General features: G+C 42.0%; 1 protein-coding gene across 1 annotated transcript in view; it reads left to right on the forward strand.

The window, feature by feature from the left end:
* ADAM8 (ADAM metallopeptidase domain 8) overlaps positions 1 to 18,769 on the forward strand; it is a 158,086-nt gene that overhangs the window by 12,882 nt on the left and 126,435 nt on the right. The window contains exons 2-3 of the mRNA XM_030204865.1: positions 8,746 to 8,855; positions 18,223 to 18,299. Of these exons, the coding sequence (XP_030060725.1) occupies positions 8,746 to 8,855; positions 18,223 to 18,299 (187 nt within the window). The remainder of the gene's footprint in view (positions 1 to 8,745; positions 8,856 to 18,222; positions 18,300 to 18,769) is intronic.

An 18,769-nucleotide genomic window follows, 5' to 3' on the forward strand; every position in this document is an offset into this window, starting at 1 on the left:
CCCAGTTGTGTATATATGCTAATCTCAACTTTCTTAAATGCTTCAGACATATCCATCTACTTGCTCCCATAATGTTACAGAATTCTATTATTCTGTCTCACTGTATTTTCAAATGTAAGACACATTGAACCCAACTTTGCTTGGGATAATGTGGAATATAAATGTCAAAAAATAAAATCCTTTATCCTTCACCTTTTAAGGCAACCACCTATCCAGCGGGATGGTGATAGCACAAGGAAAGCAAGTTTGGTCCAGTGAAGACTAATTCAAAATAACTTGTTCCTTAGCTGGGCTCTAGTATTACGATATTGAAAATGCGACCATACCATGCCTCTGTGGTTATATTCAACTAATAAGTTAAACAATTAACTGGATTTATTGAAAGGTTTATATAACCTTTGGATTCATGACTAGGAACACAAACATACATTTATTTATTTAATATCACAATTCCTCATGTACAGCCATAAAACAACCTTTTAGGGTGGATAGTGTTCACAATGAACTCCTTTTGTTATCAACCAGATAGAAGAGATTATTAGGGGCTTACAGTCCATTTAGTTATGTTTAAACAAATGAGATATCTGCATGAAACAAAATATTTATTTATTTTTATTTATTTTGACTTATAAAACCACTTGTTCCTGAAACATGCTCAAAACAGAATACCATTTGTGTATCTAAAATGTAAACTTCTACAAAACAGAAGAGGTGAAGATGTGATTCCATGTACACCAATGAAAGGAGAGTTTACTTTGATTTCCATTTAATTGCAATATATTCCATTTTTATAACATCTTTGTTGTAATCTTCCCAAGGCAGATTACAAAAACAGTTAAGATAAACCCACAGGAAAGAGGATATCCTCACTTAAAGTTGGCCATGTATTACTGTATTCTATAGAATAGGGTAGAAAACAGCACAAAATACAGTTTATCTGCTGTTTCTACCAACTACAATAATTTTTAAGCTGTTTTAGTGATATTCAGTTTTATTTTATGATATATATCTAGATATGAGAAGCTTTCAAATAAATTAAAAAAAAAAAACCTGTCAAATAAGTAAAAAAAAGAAAAAAATGTTCTCCACCTTTTAAGGTACTACCTGTCCTACTGGAACAGCTTTAGACTTCTTACAGATGGACCATGCATGGGCAGTCCGTTATTTCTAATAATATTTTGCTATTTGCTTTCAATAGCGTTTGCTATTATGCCGGCAAGCTCTGCCTTCTGGATTCAGCAAAAAATCTGCATGGAAAACATTTCCACGTAAGCGTTGTGACAGATTGAGGGATGTATTAGTGTTGAACTCAGTTGATTTCATTTTAATTCTGTTAATAGTACTCCATTTGGGACTTTGTTGTTTCTTTATTGCTTGAAATAAGAAGATTTAGGTTTTCTTTCTTTTTCTTATTGATATTTCTTGTTTCTTTGATTTTTGCATTGTAACAAGGTTTGTTAATGCATAATAATAAAAAAGAGCAGTGGGGTTCTAAATGAGTGAATGGGGTTATGACTGGGAGTAAGAGTTGACTGAGTAGGGTTATGAATGAGTCTCAGGGCTGAGTGAATGAGTGGGGACATGGAGATGTGTAGGAAGAACCTGTGATGTGTAGGATGATGGGGTACTTTTTTTGTGTAGCTGGAAGTTTGAAGGGGTGTATTTATGAAATTTGGGTGCTTTTAGGTTGTGAACTATAGGAGCAAGGAATCTACGTGTATGAAGAAGGGGGGAAATATAAGTGTGTTGGGGGGGGGGGTCATAGTTATGTGTAGGAGTTGAGGTAATGAATAGTGTACCTTTCATATGAGTGCAGGTGGATGTGAATGTGTAGGTGTGTGGGGTCTGCGTGAGTGCAAGGTACCATTGCTATGACTGCAGAGGAGTGGGGGTGTTTAGGGTGTGCTTGTGAGCACATACAGCTGGAAGAGAATGAGTGAGGAACAGGAGTGTAAATCAGCTCCTTCCTTCCACCCTTTTCTTCCCTACCTTCCTTCTTCCCTCTCCCTTTTCACAAAGTTATAACTCTCCCTCCCCTTTTTTTCCTTTTCTCCACTCTAACCCCACCCTCTTCCTTCTGCCCTCTCCCTTATCCTGCCCCTTTCTTTCTGTGTACCCTCAGCAATCTTCCCCAGTGGGCCCCGGAGACTCCTGCTGGTGCTTAATTGTAATGCACTCCATATGAATTTGTTTGCGGACTGATCCTCCACAATAGACAGTATCACCTGATACATAATAAACCTACACATAGGTTAAAAATTCAGGAAGGGTTTGCAACTGAAAAAGGCACTCAGTTTTTTCTTTATTTGATTTAGAGTTAGAAAAGAGAGAGGCCAGAACAAAGTAAAGGTGAGAAAAATATACAGATGTAAAAATGCTCCTACTGAAACAAATGCAGCATCAGCTGCCTTTGAGGAAGAGACAAACATACTCAATTCAAAGGGCTGTAATTGTTCCATAGATCAATGGAAGACTTTAGTTTCCACTGTGATTAATCTGGATCCTTTCGCAACCACTAAACTCCTGTAAAAGAAAATCACAGTAGAAGATAAAAACAAGTCCAAAAACTGATTATTCTCTGGTATTTATTTCATTTAAGATATACATATTTTGAATGAATCAAGACTTTATTATGTTGATTGTCTACAAAGGGAGCCTTGACACTAATGAGCAGTGGCCTTCTCTTTTGACGGGTGGTTTCCCTCAGCTTCTTTGGGTTTCCAGCTCAATCAAAGCTGGCCTTTAATGGTGCTTCAACACCGCCATAAGCCTGAACTTATAAATAGCTATGTTTTTAAATCTGTCTTGTTTTATCGCCCAAGCCTCTGTCCGATCCCCGATCCATGTATTTATTTATTTATTGGGATTTATTAACCATCTCTATCACAGTAAACTTCAATCAGGAGTTGCAGACTACAGACAACATTCAGAACATGGTACATTTATGAACTCAGTCTGACTGTCTGAGGCATACTCCTCCAGGACTGTGAATGTTGCATCTGCAGAATCTTCAGCTCCTCTAGCCCCAAGGAGCAGAACCTGGGATCAGGAATAAACCCAGCCTGCTGCAAAGCAGGGTAGAGCATGCCCACTGAGCCACTGGGCTGGTTCTATTAGAGCCCTAACTTGATATAAAATATAGGCATGGACACTTAACTCAATAGGAGGCATAAGTGGGTATGTCTAAATACACCATGCCATTCATGCAACTTATATCATTCTATGAAATGAATGAGTCACTAGGCGACACACCCATGGCACATTCATGCTCCACCCACATTAATAGCCTCCCCCCCCATGCAGTTGTATGCTAAGGGACGTAAGCATCTAGCACATACATGTGTTATTGCCAATTATTGGCACCAATCACACACAGAAATGTGATTATTATATAAATATGTGCACGTGATTGGGGCCTAACTTTAAGAAAACCTTATAGAACTGCCCTTTATATGACTTTTAATAAAACAAACGAGTGAAATTTTTTTAAAAGTCTGAAAATCTGGAACATTTATTTATTATATATTTAGGTCCTCTTTTTTTCAAGCTGCACAAGTGGTTCCCTGTGACAATGCCGTCGGAGCTCATTCAAAGTGAATGGGCTTTGTCGGTATTACTGCACCGAGAGCCACTAGCACGGCTTGATAAAAGAGGTCCTTTGTTAATTAGTCATTTACATCACTTGCTAACCTGCACAATCCAAAAAGTTCTTGGTGGCTTACAATAGCAACAGGCACAATTAAATCATACATAAGACATTAAAAATACAAACATGTTAAAAATAATTTCCAAGCTTCACTAAACCTTGTTCTATATACAGAGCTCTACTTAACAACACAACTGAATACACCAAGAACTTAGTTTCACACCCTGTGCTTGCTAAAGTAAAAAAAAAAGTCTGAAGAAGACACAAATGAACCCAAAATATTTTCCAAGGTGAGACCATCGTGAGGAAAACACTAATAAAAGACTTTGAGACATTTATTTTTACTATACTGCATCTATAACGAGAAAACAAGAGACTTTTTTTTATGATTGAATTCAATATATCGTAACAATTTTCAGGATGTCAGGGATATATTTCTTCTTGAAAAGAGGTGATCTATTATCACAGTTTACTAGCAGATACCTGAAAAACATTTATGATGGACACTAACCTCATCAAGGCAACCTCACACACTCTTTCTCCCCCCATCCCCATCACAATCTTCCACATGCCTCCTCCTCATACTTTCTGTATTTCCTTTCTATTTCCACTCCCCCCCCCCCCCCCCCACAATACACACACAGATACAAACACTGTCTTTCTCCCCTTTCCACTCCCATGGCTTTTGTCAGTGTTCTTCAGCTATATCCACCCCATGTGTCCACTGCTGGTAGAGTTCGTGCATGCACACCCTGAGTTCTAATGACAGGGTCAATCTACCCTATCACTATTATAACATACATATAAAAACTAGCATTTTTGTTCTTGAGAGCAGGTTGAAAAAAAGCAAGGGAGAGAGGCTTTTCCACCAGGACTGGTTTAAGCTCCTAATAATTTGTCTCATACTCACATATTGAGTGGTGTATGGAATGCGAGTCATTTTTCTAACAGTATAAACCAAGTAGAGAAAATCCCAGAGATGACCGGAAAATTTCCATCTGAAGTTTTCTTTAGAAGCTGGTTGCAACAATAGTCTGGCTGGTGAGGATATGAGAACAGTCAAGTTTGTCTTTCATGAATAGTTTGGTCTATTTGTGAAAAGATTCATCAAATGATTTAATTCACAATTCTCAAAATGAGCAAATGCCAAGATTGGGGGAATAAGAATGTTGCAACAGACAGATTTAGTAGGGTTTGTTTATTTGGGGTTTTTTTTTGTCTATTACATTCTATGGTGAAAACTTGTAGAAATAGTTTTTGTTGGTAAGTGCAAAAGCCTTCGTTTTTACCCTTTTACTACAAATATTTTTATGATTCTGTGTTGGTCAGTAACACAGCATTGGGCTTTGCTATGTGACTGGTAATCTAATCTGCCGGAGATTACTTCCCGTCCCTTTTTCCGGAGAAGGGAAGGTGGTAGAACTAGAGGACATGAATTGAGGTTGAAAGGGGACAGACTCAGGAAAATTGTCAGGAAGAATTTTTTCATGGAGAAGGTGGTGGATACTTGGAATGCCCTCCCGCGGGAGGTGGTGGAGATGAAAACGGTAACAGAATTCAAAAATGCGTGGGATAAACACAAAGGAATCTTGTTCAGAAGGAATGAATCCACGGAATCTTAGCGGAGATTAGGTGGCAAATTGGGAAGCAAAACTAGTGCTGGGCAGACTTCTACAGTCTGTGCCCTGAAAATGGCAAAGAAATCAAGGTCAGGTATACATATAAAGTAGCTCACAATGAGTTTATCTTGTTGGACAGACTGGATGGACTGTACAGATCTTTATCTGCCATCATCTACTATGTTACTATTTCTTAATATAGTATAGCAAGCAAGCCTATGCATTTCATTGACCCTAGCTCATTTCATTGCTCAATGCTAGATACTTTCCAATGGCATCCCCAAATGAATGTTTTGTTTTCTTGTTCTAACATTCAAATACAGGAGGTATTTCCCTGCCCTAGGCAGCTAACAGTCTAAGAGCTAGATTTACTAACCTGCATTCATGCAATTTAAATAAGGCCTCATTATGGTCAATAAGGGCAATTTAGGCACCAAGAAGGTACCTATTTGGAGCCCATTCTGTAAGAGAAAGTAGAATATGAGCGTAGGCAATATACACACATATATTGTAGGCCTAATCACTTAATCCAGCCATAGAGCTGGTGTAAGTGCTCATATCTACAATGATGAAGAACATGCAAGGATTATTCTACAATCTATGTGCAAAAATGTGTGCCATGTCTATGGTCTGCCCAAATCCCATCCCATGAACACCCACCTCCAAAGTACAGGCCATTGCATTTAGGAGCCATCTTATAGAATAGCACATAACCCGAATATTGGCATTTGCATGCGTATGTGTACATATAGGCCAGTATTCTGATCATTCACACATGCATATGGCCCTGTTTATAAAATTACCCCTAATGAGGTCTATTTACTAATAACTCATATTAATCACACTAATGTACATTAATGTATTAAGTCAGATTAATAAATGCATCCCTAAGTTTTTGAGACAATAAATCCTTAGTCTTCATTCCAGTCCTCAAGGGCCACCAATGGATCAGGTTTTCAGGATATTCCTAATGAATATGCATGTGAGAGATCTGCATACAATGAATGTAGTAACTTCATCTCCTTCATGCATATTCATTAGGGATATCCTAAACACTGACCCATTGGAGGCTGTCGAGGATTGAGAGTGAAGATTAATGTTATAGAGGATCTCCGTCCAAGATCAGAAGTAGCATTAATGGAAGAACTAGGATTTCAGTCCACTGGTTTTCAGTCCACTGCTCTAACTACCTGACCATTTTCCCACTATGGTGAAAACTGCACTGGACTATACAAGGAATGAAGGGAATCAACTCCGAATTCTACTAATACTCCACAAAGCTTGGTTTCTTTTCAAAATGTTGTACGATCACCATGTCACCTTCTATAGGAATTCAGAATTTAGACTCCAATATATGAATACAAAATTAAACAAAAATGGTGAGTCATTTCTTTGCTCTGAAGGGTTTTGCTTGTTTTTACAAATTCCTATATTGGACTTGGTGAAGGTTGCCAGTTGGTTCTAAGTCATCAAGGAAAGGTGAAGCCTGTCCTAATTTTAACCCTTCTCATCCCCAATTCTACACACTTAGGGTGCATCTAGGATAGACCGAGGCTGTTCCAAGAACCAGGAGCCATCTGGCAATTCTCTTCACATGCAACATCAGTCTCAATAAATGTTGATAGAGAGAGTAGCAGTAATGGCTAACTAAATTGTGAGATAATCGAGTTATTGCTCATCATGAACAAGATCACTAAATATCCTGTTTTGTTTCTTTTGGGAGAAATAAGTTTAAAGGTTTCTGAAAGCTCTTCCTCTCTAGTTAATTCCACTATTATGAATCTAAGTGAAGCAGGACTGCCCAGCTACTGGATGAACTAGGCATCCACATAGAGGGGGCAGAATTGGGGGGGGGGGGGGGCGGGCAGCGCTGTAGCATGTGCCTTTGGTGTGCACAAGAGCCTTCCACCGTTTTCCTTCTCACTATCACTGCCATTCCCTACCTTGTCCCGGGCCAGCCAAAAGATTAAAAAATCGTCAGAATTGCATGGGCCCTACAAGTACAAAACCATGCTGAAGTGCTGCTTGGTTTCACCTCCCCCCACCCCCCTCAGAAGCAGACTTCCTGTCAGAAGGCCAAAACAAAGAAAGTGTTTTTTCATAAGTTTGTGCTTATATAGCCGGGGAGATGAGAAGCTAATCACTAGGGGGGGGGGGGTGGAATTGACAGGGGAAAGGGAGATGATACACTACAGGGGAGAGAGAGGTGTCCAATACCCTTGGGCTAGCCCTGAACCAGTCCTGGTCTGGCCTAACTGCATGTTGAAGCTCTAATCTTGCTTTCTTAAGGGAAATAGAACTACAAAACCAGGCATGCTACAGGGCGAAACCGGAACTGACTCAGCCTGGCCCAAAATACTTCAGCCAGTTGGCAGCCCTCATGAGAAAACCAGAGGATATGCGTAAAGCAGGTGCTCTCAACCCAGTCCTCTGGACACACCTAGTCAGTCAGGTTTTCAGGATACCCACGAGGTATATTGCATGAGAAGTGGTGTTCATAGCCAGGATGGCACCTGGGGCGGATGGCCGATGCGCCCCCCCCCCCCCCCCGGGTGCAGTGCCCTCCCCCGACGAAATTGCACTCCCCGGGTGCATGCCGCTGGGGGGGGGGTGCCGCGGCGCGCTCCTGTCGGCTTCGAAAAGTTTGCTAACTTCGCTCATTCGCTGCAGCTCCCTCTGCCCCAGAACAGGAAGTAACCTGTTCCGGGGCAGAGGGAGCTGCAGCGAACAAGCGAAGATAGCGAACTTGGAGCCAGGCGAGCACCGCGGCACCCCCCAGCGGCGTACACCCGGGGCGGACCGCCCCCACCGCCCCCCCCCCCCCCCTCGGTACACCACTGTGCATGAGATACAGTGGAGACAGTGCAAGCACATTCATCTCATGCTTATTCATTGTGGATATCTTGAAAACCAGGACTGACTTGAGAGCCCCTGGTGTAAAGTGTGGATAAAGCACTAATAACAGATGTGGAATTCAGAAGGAGATTTTTTAAAAACTGTGGATGTGACCATAGCAAAAGATGTGCTAACTTTTAATTGCAAAGGGGAATGTTTAAACATGAAATAAATTAGTTATAGAAGGACAAAAAGAGAAAGAAAGCATAGGAATAAGTCCAAAAGGTGAAACAATGAAGCCAGCTTGATCTTTCCTGCAATCTAGTTCCATGACAGCACGAGCTGTCCCTGGCACAGCTCAAATAAAAGGTGTTTATTCTGTGTTTTGTACTGTAGTTTAGATGCTTATCTAATGAAATTACTTTTCAGCAGCATGAACCTTCTCAGCTGTTTTGTTTTCAATTCATATAATGCAATCCTGAGATGTCAGTCACTGTTGTTACCAGCAAACGAGTTCACCAAATAAAGTGGTGTTCATAGTTGGCAAACAAGTGGCAAAGGGATCATGTTAATTGTTGCAGTGAATAGGCCAGATACAGTCCACAGTGTGCTTATAGAGCTTTTTCTCCTTTTTCATCTTCACAGTTTGCTCTGCCACTCAATCCAGTCAACTTGCCCATGTAGAAAAATATGAAACTGTGATACCTCAGAAACTAAAAGCAGCTCTTGTAAAGAGAGATCTTTCCTCCAAACAGGTAGGCATTTTTTTTGCTTCAGAAAGCACCAGACAAGGAGCTGGCCCAGTGGATTGGTACCAACATTGCTCAAAGGAGCTCCTCCGCACCCCGGGATGGCTGGAGCTGGGGATTCTGTGGTGGAAGAGGGAATTGTGGTCGTATGTATGGTTGAGTGTCATGGCTAGATTTGGAGCCCATGATGCATGGTCCTGAGAAGAGTCCTGGAGCATGGCTTCTGACCTCAGGACCATTATTGCTATGACCAGACTAGGGATGTATATTCATTTGAAATGGCCACAAACCCCACAAATGTTGCAGGGTAGAAAACCAGAGTCTTTATTCCAAATGGTGATAAATAGGTACAAAAGACAAACCTGGACCGAATACAGGCCACGTGTCAGCAAATGGGTCTTTCTCAGGGGTCCTTACACTCTTATGTTTACATTTCCAGACACCAATCTTCAAATTTACCTTTCAAAAGGTAAGCTTGGAAATTGGTGTCTGGAAACTTAAACATAAGAGTGTAAGGACCCCTGAGAAAGACCCATTTGCCGAAACATGGCATGTGTTGGATCTAGGATTGTCTTTTGTACCTACTTATCATTATTTGGAATAAAAGCTCTGGTTTTCTATCCTGAAACATTTCTGATGTCCAGGATTGTCTTTTGTACCTACTTACCAGCATTTGAAATAAAGGCTCTGGTTTTCCATCCTGTGACATTTGTGAGTTTTGTGGCCATTCCTACCCCTTTTTTTGTGAGTATGAGTGTGCTATTTTTTGTAGGAGTGAACTGGTCCTTTTCCTTGGATTCCTTTGAAATAACATGGAAAATGTCAACATCTCCAACATCAATTTTACACAAAACAACAGGAAAAAAATGTTCCCCCCAATATTCAGCACAATTTAGCCAGTCAGAACAGCTGCTGACCAGTTAAATAGTGTTTAACCGGCTATCTGCCGATATTCAGGAGGGTATAGTCAGCTATCCCTCGCTGAATATCCCTGGTTAGTGGCTAGCAGATAGCACGTTATATCGCCCGATATAACCGGCTATCTGCCTAAAAGCTGGTTTAGCAGCCATATTTGGCGCATGAAAAGGTGTTATCTTTGAACTGGCCAAAAATAAAATGGATATTCAATGCCAGTCACCAGAAATGACCCGGCATTGAATATCCAGACTCAGTGCCAACCACGGGAGTTAGCCGGTCTAATTCCCACGGTCTGAATATGGCCCCATTATGTTTTTTCCAGTGTCATAAATCAGTGTTTCCCAAGTCAGTCCTGGAATACCCCCTAGCCAGTCATGTTTTCAAAATATCCACAATGAATATGCATGAGATTGATTTGCATAGACTGTTTCCATTGTATGCAAATCTCTTTCATGCATATTCATTGTGGATACCCTGAAAACCTGACTGGCAAAGGGGTACTCCAGGACCGACTTGGGAAACACTGCCATAAATACTGCATACTGGGGAAAGGTCAATAAATGGTACCAAAATTTAGGCACAGGATGATGCATGTTGAGCTTGAATTCTATAATGGCAGTTCCATGCAGAACTGCTGTTATAGAATAGTAGTGTAAGTTTACAGTTTTGTGCCTAACCTTAGGAGTGAGCAATTACACCATGTCAAAGCAGTGGTGTAGCTACGTAGGGCCATGGGGGCCTGGGCCCCTGTAGATTTGGCCCTGGACCCCCCTGCCAATGACCCTCTTAACCCCCTCCTGTCGCCAACCCTCCCCTGCCGCCGCTGTCGTCACCGCCGTGGGCTACCTTTGCTGGTGGGCGACCCCAACCCCCGCCAGCCGAGGTCCTCTTCTTCTGGTGCAAGGCTTTGTTCTGTTTCTGAGTCTGATGTCCTGCATGTTGTACAGAAACAGAACAAAGCCTTGCACCACCGGCGGCAGCGGGGGAGGGTAGGGTTGGTGGTGGGAGGGGGGGGTCGAGAGGGTTATCAGCAGAGGGGGGTCAAAGTTGGTGGGGGGGGGGGGGTCAGCAATGGCAGGGGGGTCATCAGTGCCAAGGGGGCTAAAATGTGCCCCCTCACCTTGGGCTCTGGACCCCCCTCCCGCTGAAGTCTGGCTAAGCCCCTGTGTCAAAGTCTGGTGTAAGTGTTCATGCCTGTTGGCAATTAGGCACATAACCTCTGGTATTCTCTAGACACATCCCTGATCTGCCCATGCCCCTCCCATGGCCACATCCCCTAGAACTTGTGCATGACAGAAATTGCACATGCAGCTTCTAGAATAGTGACTAAGGTTAGTTGCATGCACAACTGCCAACTGGTACTTATTAATGCTAATTAACACCAATTTGTGCTAATATGGCTGTTGACTCTAATTAACAGTCAATTATTAAATTATGTAGACCTTAATATATAAATTCGGTGCCCAACTTTAAGCATTAAACGGGAAATTTTATATATGGTGCCTCAAAAATCAGTGCCATAAAACCACACAGTTAGTGTGGTTAGGCATAGTTTATAGAATATGCGCACGTGCTGTTCTTGTGACTAAAATTTAGGTGCATCCATTTAGGCCACCTAAAACCAGGCCAAAATGTCTACACCTAAGTTAGGCACACATCAGGTGTATTCTATAATAGTGCACATAGTTTTTTGAAATGCCCACAACCCACCCATTCCACACCGATGGCCATGCCCCCTTTCTGACTGCGTGCATTAGAATTTATGCACACCGTATAATAGAGCACGCATAGAAAGTTGTGCATGTAAATTCTAATTAAAGCCAATTATTGCCATTAATTAATTGTTAAGTACCAATTATCAGCGCTGCTTAAGGCACCATAGATAGAATTTGGGGGTAAGCGTAAGGTTGGGCGCCCAATTTTATAGAATTAGGGGGATTGTTCATAAATAGCATGCAGTCTTTAGAAAGAAAGTGCCCTATTGAAACTGCACAATGTGATATTCCCCTTCATTACAAATGGAAATTCAGCCACCTAAGGTAATTCCTGTACAGCATTTGTCACATCAGTTAAAATCTGTTTTAATAACTATTTTTTACTGCAAAGAAATCATTGATTCTCAGACTACTTATATTGGGGCCTGTGTTTAGTGTATGCAGCAAACCACATTTATTATTTGTGCTAAAAATATTACTATTTATTTAGTCACCCAGCATGCATTTATATAGCACAAATACCTGAGTGCAAAACATTAAAAGTGCATGTTAATGAACCATTTAGTCATGCCATTCAGAAAGCTCACGGTAATTGGAATACAGTTTTAAGTACTTTATTATGATATGAAATTTAACTACAGCCCTTTGGCTGTAAGTAACTTCTAATATGCTACTATATAGTTGGATTGTTATCTGTTCAACAACAGAGGGAAGCAGTGCCTCCCCCTTCAAATACCATCCAAATCAAGCACACCTTTACCCATTCAGATTCCTTCCCCTATTAAGATGTGGTCCAAAGTCTAAGATGCAAAACTGCCATTGTGAAGCAAATTGGTGACGTGGCAGAATTCAAGTAGAGTGCTGTCCTGCTCCTGCTGCCTCTATATTCCTAGAGTGAGGTCAGTTTTGGGACAGTGTCCTTCAATTTGAAGGTAGGGGTAGGAAGTCTGCTTCAGGAAGGGGTTAATTTTGTCTCAGGAGTGTATTTCCCCTTTCCCTCATCCTACTTTTTAGCTTTTTGGTGTGGGTGGGCATAAGCCTGTCTGCTTTCAGCTCAGGCCCACCCAACAGCAGCATGCACCATTGATGTAGCTGGCAGAGATCCTCAGTTCAGCTGAAGACATCCTCAGCTAGAATCCCTGGGCCATCATAGTATCGTGGCAGTCAGCAACAGTGCTCTCAGCCATCAATGCTTTAGAACTGAGCATGTGCAGGGTACTGGCATCAACAGCTGGGATGGCAGTCATTAACTGCCATGGTGCTATTTGGACTGAGAATGTCTTCAGTGGGACTTGGGGATCCTTGCCAGCCAAGGTACTGACTTTATATTTTTGGTGAGGGTAGGGCAGGGGAGTGGAGTGGAGGTAAGAAGAGGGGAGTGGGCGGGGAGTCATGGTCAGGGAGCAGAGGAGCATGGGCAGAGAGGAAATGCCTCATGCCCACTCATTCCACCCACTGGCACAACCAAAAATTGCCTTCTGGTTACTCCATTGGTAAATAGTTTATGGACTGATACAATGGCAACAGCTATAGAAGTCTCTTTATCAACAATTAGCCATCTGTCTGAAGAACAGATGCAGCTCAGGACAGCTATCTATAGGGTCATCAACTTGACAGCAAAATTCATGGGGAGTGAGAGGAGAGGGAAATGGAACTAGAAATAATGCAGGGTGTGCGTCTAGTCAAACATCTAGGCTAGTTTTAATGCAGTCCTTACAGTGCACATGCTCTTCATTTCATTCATGCAGTATGACAGGTGCAAAAACTTGATGTCTTTCCCATGGCATAGTTTTTTTTTGTTACATGGCTCTCTTGTAAGTGACATTGGCTGGGGCAGTTCCTTTATTAGGCTATATGAGTCAGTTGCCTCAGGCAAGGATGACTGTGGCAGCAGCACACTAGGAGGAAGTGAGCACGGTAGTCACTGTTCGTAGCTCTAACAGTATTGCCGTGCCACCTCTCAATGTTGTTATTTAATCTCCCCATTTGGCCCAGTAGTAGGAGAAATGCTTAAGTGTACATCATCTCCTTCTATTGCAAGGCCTCTTTCATGGTATGAACTGCAAGATCATGCAGCTCTTATCGGGAGATGTGGTCCACGGCAGCAGCAGGAGATGATGCGTGAGTAACAACTCCTGCCACTGGGCCAGATTGGGGAGATTAACTAACAAGATTGGGAGGTGATGCAACAACACTGTTAGAGCTAAGTATAGTGTCTGCTATAGTCATCTCCTCCCAACACCCCAGACTGAATAAAAGGTATCTGCCTATGGAGAGAGAGGGAGAGAAAGGGGAAGGGTGAGAGCATATTTCCTTGAACACCCTTCCAGTGCACCACCGCAGACATCCCCAACATACCACTGCCTCAGACACCCTTTTCAGACAGACATTCCCCCTCACCCACCCCCAGCACCCCCCTCCTGGGTCTCTTACACACAGATACAAACACATACATACCACCTGAGAAACCCCCCACAACTGACACTCCCTTACATATACACTCCCCATATATCCAAGTCCCTGCTTTTCCACCTTAAACATCTCACCCAGAGCAGACACCCCCACACACACACACCCCTACTGTCCTAGAAAACCAGTTGCCCCAGGCACCCACTCACACAGTCCTCCTCCCCAATTCCTGGCTGGAGGTATAAAAGGGACCCCCTACAGTCCCTAATTCCTTCATTGAGAGGGGAACCATCTTATCCCTCACTCAGGCAGCAGATTGTCTTTAGTTACCCCTAATACAAGCACTAAATATTAAAGATAACATAACATCACATAAGAATAACCATACTGGGTCAGACCAATGGTCCATCTAGCCCAGTATCATGCTTCCAGCAGTGGCCAATCCAGGTCACAAGTACCTGGCAGAAACCCAATTTTTAGCACCATTCCAAGGTATAGATGTAAAGGAACTTATGGACCCTTTTCAGGTCCACAGCATGTTGGCTGGAGCTGGAGTACAGGCAAATATCCTGCTGTCCTGCTTCCAATCTCATCACACAGACAACAGAGCTGCCTCTGATCTCTTGAAGTCCTGTAGTGGGTGCAGAGAGCCTCACAGTAAAATCCCTGTAGTACTGCTTCAGGCAGTGCACTATAAATAGCAGTTCCTGAGGGATCCAGCAGTGGAGCTAGGAGTGTCAAGGGAGTAAACCTCTCTCTCACACTTTCATAGAGAAAGAGAACCATGATCTGAAATTGGAAGATCTTCATAGGAATGGTGAGAAGTGCATGTCAAGTGCCTCTAGAATTTCCCAGCAGGGAAGTGAGAATATCCCAGGAGAGTGCACTAGCAAAGGTCAGAAATCTTGATTCTGCACTGTAGCTGTATCCTCGCCTCCTAAAGCCTAACTTGTTTTGCTTTGATGAAAAAATGTCCAAAGAAAGACTTGCTTTGGAACACTAAAACTCTCTGAGGAGTAACCAAGGGCCTGGATGGGCTATGCCCTCTCCTACTTTGGAGTCAGTTGCACCAAGTCAGGGATAGTGTTAGAGGCCAGTGAGAGGAGAATTGGAGGCAGTGCCCACCCATGTTAACCTCGGGCCCCTCCAAAAAAATAAGCCCTGACTATGTCACTGCTTCACTCATCCACATTGGGCCATGAAGGAAAAATCCATGCTCAGTATAGCAATACCACAATATACTCAGCCTTGGCACTGAGTGTGCCCCAGTCTTAAAGGTGTAGCTGATGGAGGAACTGCACAGAAAATTCTTAGGTATTTCCTAAATATACAACAGTCACACTGTTAATTCAATTTTAAAGATAACGCCAGATCTGTTATCTCATAGGCTCTGTTACATCAAACTTGAAACACATCTGAGGTGAATTTGAGGGTCTAAAATCTAGCCTCAGTGGACACCAATCCAATTACAAAAGTTTGGCCAAATCTAATTAGTGTACTTAAAATAACTTTTCTCCTTAAGTGTTTTGCATATCTGAGAACTGTTTCAATTGAGTTTTTTGAGTTGATTAAATTGAATTTCTTTTTTCAATGCCAACCATCTGGGGGGGAAAAGGACTTATACAGATATTTTTATGCAAACAAATTGAAAACTTCTGTAGATTAAGTCAGAAATGACATCATTCCTTGTAAAGAGTAGCTGTGGTTTTCAAACTACATTTTTTAGTGCTTCCCAAAAGAAAAATAACTTTTCAAAGGTAGAATGTATGCCATGGTTCCAGACTGTGGATTTTCCAGTAGATGCTTGTTCTGGAACAATCATCATTTCACACCACTAAAGCCTTCAACAATACTAAGAAAACAGCTTTTTAGCTGACCCAGTAATACATATTCCATTAACTGAGTTCTGTTTATTTGGAAGGAATTTAGCATGATGAGTCTTCAAGAGAGCTACAGAATATTTGTCACATTTAACATGTGACTTTTTCCCTTCAGATGACAGTTTCAAAGATTAGCTCTTTCCTGAGACGACTTCTAGGCTAACAATTAACTGCATGTCACAAAAAAGTCATCTTTCAAGAGGAATCAAAGTTTAAATTCAGTGTTGTTCACCATAAAGGGAAAATGATGTCAGAGTCACCATTTGTTTTTCTTTTTTTGTTTTTTTATCATTTGAAATGGTGGCCTTCAGCCAAACCAGCTACTGTACCTAAATGTAACTTGCTTTGAGCTACTTTGGAGAAGGTGTGGACTAAATCAAAATCCCCCCCTTAAACAGTAGGGAAGAAAGTGCAAAGGGTAGAGAATTAAGGACAGGGAGGACTATAGAACTCACTTCTAAATCCCCCTCCCCAACACACACACACATATATATAAACACTCTTCCCTCACCCACCCCAAAATCCCCAAACAATCATAGAACCTATTTCCCACACAACCTGCCACAACACACATTCCTACAGGCTTTCGATACAAATATACACATAACCCCACTTTTTACCCCCCCCCCCCCCCATATCTCCTCCCCCTTCAACTACATATCCACAGCCAGTTTAGTGAGACACTCTGTAGAAAATGTGTGTCCCAACTGAGGGGCTGATGCACAAAAGTCCCTAGAAAGAACTGCCCGCTATTTCCATACCGGTAAAAATTACCGAGGCGGAAATAGCAGGTAATTCTCAAAAGTAATGCAAATGAGCAGCACAGACTTTTACCATGCAGCTCAGGTAGGGAAAAAACCAGGTCATATGCATAGCAACCAATCGCTAAGCGTGGCTGCTATGCACATGCTCAGAACAGTGTTTCACATCTTTCATGCATGCATACAAGCAACATTTATGAAAGCCATGTGTAGCTTTTTTTTTTTTTCAAATATATCCAAACGTACAAGAAATTGTACGAGGTGAGGATCTGCACCCCTCCAATATTTGCCAAGATAGCACATGGCACAGTGGCCAGAGAGAGTGGCTAGCATCACACAAGACATTCCCAAGGGCATTGGTGCCAGGGCAAAGGTCTGACTTACCGGCCTTTAATTGATGTCCTCACCGGCATTCACAGTCTGTACCCCGGGGTCCGGAGCAGGCATGATCTCTTTCTTCACAGCTTTTTATAGCCTGATCCCCTTCCACCTTCCACCTCTGCTTCCTCTCGAGGTTTCTTTTCTTCTGCTTCTTCTCTTTTTTTTTGCTTTATAAGGGTACTAAAGTGGTGTAACACTAATTAAAAGAAAATCAACAAACTAGCATAAAATGGATACTTCAGCCAGGTTAACTAATGTGCATCAATATAGGGGTAGATATTCAGCTGGTGGCAGTGAGCATTTTTTAGCCACTGCCAGAGTTGTTCCCAGATATTCAATGCTGCACCATGTCCGGGCAACAGCATTAAATATCTGGTGTATGCGGCCGGCTATCTCTTATGTGGTTAAGTGCAATATTCAGCATTTATCTGCCTAAGCAACACTTTGTAAAGACAGGACTGACTTTTATGCAGTCCAGTATGGCGGCTTAACTTAGGCGGTTAAAAGTTGAATATTGGCACTTAACCGCATAAGTGCTGACTCTGCCCCCGGACTGTTGACACAATAGCTGACTTTCACTTTAGCGGTCCGTGGTAATATTCAGTGGCACTAACCAGTTAAGTGCCACTGAATATCAGCAGATAGCCTTGCACTAGCTATTTAACTGGCCAGAAGCTGTTTCTGGCCACTTAAATCACTTGAAATATCGACCCCATAAGCTTTTGAAACTACTGAGGTCAGCTACTATGTTACTTCCTTAACTTTTTGTCAAAGGACTGTGTAGTCAAAGGGGCCAACAGCCTGTTGTCACTATATATCAAGTGGAAGGCATCGTTTAGCAGATCTCTGTGCAACCCCTTAAGATTAGAGGACAATGGGGCTAGGAAGAGCTGAATGAGAGAGAAATTAAGCGCCTTCTTCTCTTGGACCTAACGTGAACCATTGGGACCTAGTGTCCATAAGTTCATCTTCTGCTCATTCATTCATGGGGTGGTAGCAGATGGCTCTTCTGATTTCCTTAGGCCAAGGCCTGTATTGTCAAATTCTCACTTTAGTCTCCATTGAAGAAAGAAAGACATAAATAGCAGCATACTTTTCCATTTAATAGATGAACTACACAAATGTGTTCATGTGATAGTGGTTCTTGACCAGTTCTTTGACAGTATTTTCTCACGGGGTAAGGAGATGCGGAAGAAGGAAATAGAAGGGACCTGTATGTTTGGATTGGATGCAATTTTTTAATGTATTGTTTTCCTCTTTCCTGTGTTGATCTAGTCAAGTAACAAGCCTTTCATGTTTTTCAACTCAGAATTCGTATCCTGACAGTGTCCAGTACACTATAAATGTTGAAGACCATAATTATACCCTTCATCTTGAAAGAAACACGTAAGTTTCAAGCATTTATTTAGAGACTATGGTTTTGATTTGAGGGATCTATTACTCTTCTCTTTCTTTTCAAGAGTCTATTCCATAACTATTTTTTTTCAGGTTTTGCTAGAAAACCTTAAGTGGCCATTACATGGCATCCAGTTTGCCAGTATTCAAAGGATTTAGATTCCTGATTTTTTGAGAGTTAAGGAGGAAGTTATCAAGCTGCATTAGAACCTTAAGTTGCTGTATTTGCCCCTTAACACAACTTAAAGGTTCTAACACATCTTGCTCTACTGCAGTCATATCTAGGTCACCGCAGGTTACATGGCAATGAGATGCAAAACATGTAAAAACATGTAAAGCAGCTCATTACTATATAAAAACCACAACACAACTTGAGGTATGCACTGGATGCACACTGCAAGTCAAGTTGTGACCATGAAATCACAGTAAAATAATCTCAGATAAAAGCTGGGGTTATTTTA

The sequence above is a fragment of the Microcaecilia unicolor genome, chromosome 5 (genome assembly GCF_901765095.1).
Source record: "Microcaecilia unicolor chromosome 5, aMicUni1.1, whole genome shotgun sequence".
NCBI classification, from domain to species: Eukaryota; Metazoa; Chordata; class Amphibia; order Gymnophiona; family Siphonopidae; genus Microcaecilia; species Microcaecilia unicolor.